The sequence below is a fragment of the Diabrotica undecimpunctata genome, chromosome 11 (genome assembly GCF_040954645.1).
Source record: "Diabrotica undecimpunctata isolate CICGRU chromosome 11, icDiaUnde3, whole genome shotgun sequence".
NCBI classification, from domain to species: domain Eukaryota; kingdom Metazoa; phylum Arthropoda; class Insecta; order Coleoptera; family Chrysomelidae; genus Diabrotica; species Diabrotica undecimpunctata.
Genome location: NC_092813.1, coordinates 31,003,530 through 31,012,494, shown reverse-complemented (window position 1 = coordinate 31,012,494; position 8,965 = coordinate 31,003,530). Strand labels below are relative to the sequence as shown.

The following is an 8,965-nucleotide window of genomic DNA, read 5'->3' as shown; positions in this document are numbered from 1 at the left end:
TTATCTTGAAAGATAAAAAAAATACAATAAAAAAGTGCAATATTAAGTCTTATTTAAAAAATAATAAGTCATTCACGGGCGTACAGTTAAAAACAAAAGTTTTCAGTGTTCTATTGCTTGATTATTATTATCTGGTATTCTGAAAATGTTGACATTTTTTCCTGGTCTGATCTCCCTCAACTAACGTCATCTTTCTTAATTGGTGGGTTGTATTGATCAGGTCTCTTTAAGTGTTTTGTTGCTATCCATAGTGAATGATCTTCTTTAGACAATGTACTAATGTAGTGTTCAAATGTGGCATTGCGTACATCATGTAGCGCTCATCTTAATTGTCTGATTATCTACCTCTTGCTCTTTATTTTTCGACTATTAGTTGTATAATATAATTCGGAGTGTTATTTGTCTTTTCTTGATTTGGAATTGTTAATCGTGTAGCTCCATATGAAATAGTAGGAGATGAAAACGGCAGCAAGTTCATCCATAAAAAAAAGGAAACGCGATAAAGATATCTGAAACAACTGTTTTATGTTATAAGAGATGAAATAGTCCGAAATTACCAAAACAGGTGAACAGGGCACTATAAAGAGGAAGTAAAATTAGCTATGAAACAGTTTGAATGAGAAAAAGAAGTAAGCTTAGACCAAATACCAGCAGGAATTATTCAACTGAAGAAAAAAATTAAATCGATAACAATATTCACTCCATTTACAGAAAAGGCGGTGACCCGCAATTATTTTAAGAACTTCTTTAATAGCCTCCAGTCAACAATTTCCTAACCATGTTTAAAAAACGTACGGAATGCACTGTATATACTAACCCAAGTCGTCAACATACTTGTTGTTGCAGTTTTATGTGCATTTATGTTTATTGCATGTATTACGATCAACTTAAAGGTTATGCACGACTCCCCTTGTATAGGTACACAGGCAAGCACATGCGGGAGAAAAAAGATTTGTCATACCGTTACATTATGTCAAATTTTAACGTTGAATATTTTATGGTCCCCTTTGGGTTATAAAACGAATGATCGACTTTTTCTCGCACAGATCCCTGCTATGTAACTTTACAAAGCGAGTTTGCTGGGTATTAAAGAACCGTCTATGGCATCATATAATTTTACGCTAATATTTCACGTTCTGCGACGCATTCCACGTTTGCAACATTGTCTTTTTTAGTTTTCTGTCATTCTATTTGTTAAATCCTATCTCATTCTCGTCACAGCGTCAAGGAGCAGTAAATGTGTATACTGAACGGGAGGCATATGTCTAACAGTGAACGTTGGAGATTTTTCGAGTTTATCATATCTTCTTCTTTGAGTGCCTCTGCTATCGCAGATTGGATATCATTAGGGCGATTCTAATTTTATTTACTGCTGTTTTGAATAATTCGTTAGTGGTACAGCCAAACCACTCTCTTAAATTTCTCATCCAGGACATTCTTCTACGGCCTGGATTTCTGCGTCCTTGGATTTTTCCATGCATTATATTTTGTAGGAATGTGTACTTTTGTCCTCTCATCAGGTGGCCAAACTATTCAAGTTTTCTCTTTTTTATATTCAGTATAACTTCTGGATCGTTATTTATTCTGCGTATTACCTCTTCATTTGTAATTTCATCCACCCGACTTATTTTTAGTATACGGCGGTAGCACCACATCTCAAAGCTTTCAAGATTTTTAACATTCTTCTGTTTAAGAGTTAATGCCTCAACAACCGTAAAGCAAAGTACTGAATACATACTAAGTAGTTAACTAAAAGTGGACGTATGCAAAGAGATGTATGACGTAATCGTATGGTATTCGCTAATAATCCTGTCACGTAATATGCCACACACTTCTGTGCGTTAATTCGTTTACGCAACTAAGCCTCTTTTGACATAACATATATAGGAGCAAAGATATATACCTATAGTCCTTTTAGTGTTGATGTATTTGATTTGTACGTCGTAGTATTCTATTAGTTAAATGGTACCATTTGAGGTACTTTACGTCACGATTGGACTAATAGGATCGAAGATACATAACTAAGGCCCCTTTGCCAAGCTACTCTATTTAATTTTTATATCTCATTGTATTATATTAGTTAAATTCTATCATTTAAGGTACGAAACGTCATGATTGGACTAATAGGACCGCAGATACATAACTAAGGCCCTTTTGACAAGCTGATGTATTTTATTTTTCTATCCTATTGTATTCGATTGGTTAAATCCTATCATTTGAGGTACTGTACGTCACGATTGGGCCACTAAAAACAAAGATACGTAACTAAGGCCCTTTTGACGTGGTGCTGTATTTGATTTCTATGTCATTGTATTCTATTGGTTAAGTGCTATCATTTGAGGTATCGTACGTCACGATTGGACTAATAGGACCGAAGATACTTAACTAAGGCCATTTTGACATGCTACTCCATTAAATTTTTATACCTCATTGTATTTTATTTGTCAAATCCTTTCATTTGAGGTACTGCACGTCATGATTGGACTAATAGAACTAAAGATACACAACTAAGGCCCTTTTGACATTGTTCTGCATTTGATTTTTCTATCCCATTGTATTATTTATGTTAAATCCTATCATTAGAGGTACTATACGTCACGATTGGACTAATAGGACCGGAGATACGTGACTACGGCCCTTTGGACATGTTGCTGTATTTAATTTTTTTATTTCATTGTTTTTAATTGGTTAAATCCTGTCATTTGAGATACTGTACGTCACGATTGGACTTATAGAAACGAAGATATATAATTAAGGCCTTTTTGACATGCTGCTATATTTGATTTTTCTGTCTTATTGTATTTTATTGGTTAAATCCTATCATTTGAGGTGCTGTACGTCGCGACTGGACGAATTGGAGCGAAGATACAATAGGTAGTTGCAATATATCATAACCCGTTACTTTTAACCAAACATGATGCCAGAATGATTTGTAGATGAAAAAAATATATATATATTCTTAAATTTACTATTTCGTCGTGGGTAATATTATATTCAACAACGATGCCAAATTTCTGATGCTAAAATGATTGATAATGAAAGTGGGATATACATTTTCATGTATATAATGGCAGCGAGTAAACGGTAAAACCCTGAACTAAATATATATAATATTTTCACTGTACCATCATTTTAGACTCAAACATTTTCTGGAATAAACTTATATAACTCAGTAAGGGATAAAAAGAGAAAGCGGATATTTTAAAATACCAACACGGTATCAAGACTCTAATCAATGAGATGGTTAAAATTCTTGTAACAAGTACGGGAAAACAGTTATTAAGGTCTTGTAAAGTAGCGTCGATATACAGATGCTACTTTGCAAGACGATGCTAAATTGATGGTAAAAGCATAATGTATCGATGCGAAAATGATAGTAGGATGTATATATATATATATATATATATATATATATATATATATATATATATATATATATATATATATATATATACATGTTTATATCATTATTGCTTCCATATTATATACTGTTGCATTGAATGTTGCGTCCTTCGAGCTATTACGTCCGAATATTGGGCGCAATAAAACCATCCTGAATTTATGGACTTCCCGCTACTTCTACTTAAAAATGGCCGCTTAGTTAAATGCAGATTTCTATATTCTGTCATAGCCCAAAACGTCATAGCGCTCTCTAGTTAGATTTCTGAGATATTAAACTTCTTCTAAAAATCGGGAGACGCAATAATATTCTAAAACTGTAACCAAATGAATAATGTTAGTTCATCGAATTGACGGAAGTGGCGCGGTTATAGTATACATATTTATCGTATACTTCGTTTCGTCTAGTACTTTATTGCGTCAAAATAGGATATATGGCAACGTTGCTGTTAGTATCTATTTTTAGAACAGAATCTTTCGACTTCGGTTTATTTCTCGTTGATGTTGATCCGTTGATGTGATGTTAATTTTAATATCAGCTTGTTCGTAGCGCTTATCGCGTCGTATATTTATTACCATGTCTAGAAGCAAGAAGATTCTTAAAATGTGTTATGTTAACCCTCAAATAGGTAAGTGAATTTCTTTGTCAATATTTTTATTAGAAGGAAAATATTTTTAATTATTTTTTCTTTTTGATTTCGAGATTATTTATTAAACTGTGCACTAAAAGAGGAAAATATATTAAAAATGTTTTTTGTTAATATTTTTTAATCATCAGTTAAAGAAGTTGAATAAAGAACTTTGTTTAGTAAATCCTTAACGAAAGCAGTTACTGTTTTTATTTATTGAATAAATTGAGATAAACTTACCAACACAGCACCAAAATGACCACTTATAAGTTTCAATTATTGTAATACTTAATATACAGTGTGCACATTTGTACTAAGATACGTTAGGTTCCATCGAACTATTTATGGTCTCAGAATATGTGATTTAATTTATGATCTGTATTTTTGGTTACACTCTGTATAATTTCAAAGGAATAATGTATTACCATACTACAATAAAATCTCCGCATTTGTCAGGAAACTATCTCAAATCAGTAAATTGTAGGCAGTAGTCATTTACAACAAAAATTTGTTTATCTATATTGGAAACAGACAGAGTAACTGCTTATATTTACTGTGTCCATTCCTGTACTTAGTTAAATAAGCTACTCGCTCTGGATAATCTAAAGCATATGAGTATATTTGATCGTCCCCCAAATTTAAAACACAGTAAAGAAAATTTGAGTATCTGGCTTGAAAAACAAACTACATATTGATATCTGATAAACTAAAGCTGATGTGTCACTCAACATTACACAGATAATCTATATTTTTTTGAAACAATAAAAAGGCTTTTTCTAGCACATGTAAAATATTTTGTGATAAGTTTCAGATATGGAGGAACCTACTTCTTGTAATATTACAGAAAAACAAAACTGTTCCTTAAATCACGAGCTATCACCATCGCCTCAAGCTTCTTTCTGTAGCAAATCAACTTGGAGCGAATCGTTGATGAAGAACTCTTCAAACAATGAAGGAGAGGTAAGATTTCAGACTTTAAAAAAGTCTACGTCCTAAACAGTTATAGAGAGTGATACTTATAAAATAAATTTTTTTGATATAATTATTCAAACACTTGTAACAAAATATTCTTATTTTTATAGATAATGAATAAACTGCGAGAAAAAAACGAAACCTCTGATAAAAAAATAGTTATACAAGAAATTGTCATAATTGAAGCACCGTGTAGGCCATTAACTGCTGATTGTTCAGACTACAAGGGAATACAAGAAAACGAAAGGGATGAAGAAAACAGACACGGTGAAAATCAGAAAGAGGTAAATAAAAATAATCAGACGTCAGAATATTGTAATGTCAAATTCCTCTTTTTATCTATCAAACCGATAATGAATTACACTGTATTGATGCTGTAATTTTCAGGCAGAAAATGATGACTTTTTATCTTTGACACCAGAGCATCCTTTTCATGCTACTGATAATGACGGTTCACTATATGACCCTTCAAGTGATATGGTAAGTATTAAATTTTTTGGCTGTTTCCTAATACATTTTTAATTTAATTTTTTTCCTCCTTGTTATTGCATTATTGTGCATTGTAAATTTTAACCAGTACTTACGTTTTGATGCACATAATTAATATGGATTATTTTACAAAACATAACGTACCAAAATCATATTGGTGACTTGATGAATTTTCTAAACCCATTCACGTTCTCTGTTATACCTGTAGTTCTTTAATTTAACAATATTAGTTCAAAGTGTTTAAACTCTGGTTTGCAGCAATAATTAATTTATAATGTAATGGTAACGGAACACAATCTTTTGTTGGCAAATCAATTCATTATCACTATTAGTACAGTGAAACCTGTGTTAACGGCCACCTGTACTAGCCGGTCAATTTCAAAGTCCCACAAACCAAAATTTGTGGACTATAAAACATGGTATTATTAGCCACCTTTTTATATCGGCCAATAGTTCTGTCATTTTTAGTGACCGTTATTGACAGGTTTTACTGTATTACCATTATCCAGATTTAGCCATGCAGCTCTCACTCCATCTAAGGGAAAAATTGATTCACCCCAGATACCTACGGTATCAATAGGATTGATCTCTGATGAGACTCTTTCCGTGTTATCGAGCCCTAGGTGACTTGGTTTGCTGGAGTATCTCCCAAACATTTTCGTACACATCTGGCCGTCGTGAGTAATAAAGGTGTTCATTTAAACCCAGCCATTATATATGTTTTCGGAGAAGTTCTTCGGAATGATTCCAGCAGTAGATATAATAATATGTATCGTCTGGGTACTTTGCATTCTCCATTATCTTCGTATTTGAATTTACAGATCTCTGTACTTGGCGATATTTTCAGTAAATTTATTACGTAAATTATTGCTGTTATCCCCACATCACCATAGTGTTGTTTGCCTTGTTAATTTATTAACTAGTGCGAGATTTGTTCTATTATGTGTACCATCTGTGATTACTGTGCGGTTCCAGTGTAGCTTGTAGTCAGTTGTCATTCTCAAGCATACTCTCATGGATTTATCTCCGTTTGGAGAAATCCTAGCTGATAGCTATCTCTTGATTAGAGATATACCCGAGATAAATTTCCCGGGAATGTAGTTTTCGATAGAACACCTTCTCAGGATTCTCTAAAAGTACATTGTCACATTTTAGGTTGTTACTAACTTTGTACCTCCTTAGTCGTCCTGATAAAGTACAGTTTTTGTTTTAATGTATCCAGACACTGTTGGGCTGTGTTATATTCTGGATCATATCTGGAGTGTCTTGCAGTACTTAGCGTTATTTCATCAGCTCGCCTAATAACTTTTCTACTTGTTACTCCTCGTATATATTCTGTGATTTGACCAATATCGCTACGCAGTAATTCAATATTCCCAAGCAGTATTTTTGCCAGGGTGTACTTCTGTTACCTGTCCTTCCGTTATTAGTACCCCGTCGTGTTCTGATCATAATGCCCATTACATTAGAAATTACTGTTTTTGCACAGTATATAAACATATGCAAATATTTTATCAGTCTTTACAATTTATAACAGCACACCTCATTATTAATATTAATTTATTCTTCCTAATATTAATACTATTACGAACTGTATGTACCTATGTAGCTATGAACGAACCTATGTAGCTTTAATTTATTTTGATAACAATCTATGGCTTGGTGTGTGCTCTTTTTCTTAGGGATATAGAATATCTTTACGCTCCATTTACTTTGTAAAGTACAAAGATATTTATTCAGTAGATAACTCATACTGAACAAAATTATTTGACGAATTGCTTGAATAAAGCTCGTATATAATTTAATTCTATATTTTTTTATTATAGGAGAATGGTTCAGATAACAGCAGTGCTACAAACTTAAGTCAAAAAAATCTCAGGATTCTCACAGAACCTTGTACGAACAACCAGTTAACCCATGAAGTGAAAGATATTTCAGCACTCGATGCAACGTTAACTGAGGTACAAGAAGATCTACACTTTTCCAATAAACAAAAGTGTAGAAACACTGGTAATCTCAAACTTCCTTATAAAAGAAAACCAGATTATTGTTACTACTGTGAAACGGAAGTTCTTAATTTTGGTCGCCATATTATAAGGAACCATTCTATGGAACTCGATGTGGCTGAAATTATCTCCAAACCAATCAGATCACGAGAAAGAAGAAGTCTGTTTGATAAACTCAGAAGAAAAGGAAATTTTTTAGCGGATGGGGGAAACTGTTTCAAGGCTGTTAGACAGACTTATGTACCAGATCGGGTTCTCATTCCTTGTGACAATTGTTTAGGATTTTTCTCTTCCAAACTATTATACCGACATAGAAAAAATTGTGGAAATAGAAGCAATCAAGAGAGGGCACAATTTGCTGGCCAATCAAAAATGTTTCCCAATATTAAAATTGATCATCGACTAAAAGAAGAAGTGTTTCCTAGGATGAGAGCGGACAAGATTTCAATGGAAGCTAAGAACGACTTTCTTATTCGTGCATTTGGAACCCGCTATTTGAAGACGCACAGAGAAAAGCATTTTATAGCAGTTACATCACGCAAAATGAGGGAACTGTCAAAAATACTTATAGAAATGAGAAAAATAGACCCATCTATATCCACTATGTTTTCAGCACTGCGACCAAAGTATTTTGATGCCTTTGTTGAAGCCACAAAACGAATAGCCTGTTATGATCCTGAAAAAGACATTTACTTGTCTCCAACTTTTGCCATGAATATAGTGAGATCACTCAAACAATGTTGCGATATTGCAATCACTTTTGCCTATAAGAAACAAACTGCATACTTATCTGTTTCAACTGCAACAATTGAGGCAGAACTTAAAACCTTAAGTCATCTATTTGAAACAAACTGGAGCTTTGAGGTCTCATCCCAAGCAGCTAATAATTTAAATCTTAACAAATGGAATAAGGTCACAATAGTTCCACTAGCAAATGATCTAAAATTGCTAAGATCCCATTTAGTTAAACTGGCTGACGATGCAACGAAAATTCTGCAGAATTATTTAAATGACGCTACAGTTGAAAATGCACCTCAAAAGACTGACTCCGAAAATATACTAAAATTAGAAGATATTAAAGCGTTTAACAATCTCATTGAATCCGTATACTGTAGAGTAATTTTGCTAAACAGAAAACGTTCTGGAGAATTACAGAGAATGTACTTTCACACTTATGTTAACTCTATCGGAAATGAAAAATATGAAGAGTTTCAAAAAGCAGTTTCACCTTCTGAAAAAATATTATTAAGTTCAATGTAGAGAGTAGTCATTAGAGGTAAAAGGGGCAGGGGTGTTCCAGTTTTATTCAACCCCGAGGTACAAAATCATATCGATATTTTGCTTGCGGTTAGAAATGCATTTGTACCAAGGGATAATCCTTACCTATTTGCTCCTGCTAAATCTTCTTCACATTTAATCGGTTACAAAATATTAGGAAAGCACGCAAAATTATCCGGTGCGAAAAATGCT

General features: G+C 33.2%; 1 protein-coding gene across 1 annotated transcript; it reads left to right on the top strand.

Moving 5' to 3' along the window:
- The first annotated feature begins 5,433 nt into the window (after positions 1–5,433).
- Positions 5,434–8,755, top strand: LOC140452847 (uncharacterized). Its single transcript, XM_072547178.1, has 2 exons — positions 5,434–5,480; positions 7,316–8,755. The coding sequence occupies exons 1-2, from the start codon at positions 5,478–5,480 to the stop codon at positions 8,753–8,755; spliced, it is 1,443 nt and encodes a 480-aa protein (XP_072403279.1). The 5' UTR covers positions 5,434–5,477.
- The last annotated feature ends 210 nt before the right edge of the window (positions 8,756–8,965 follow it).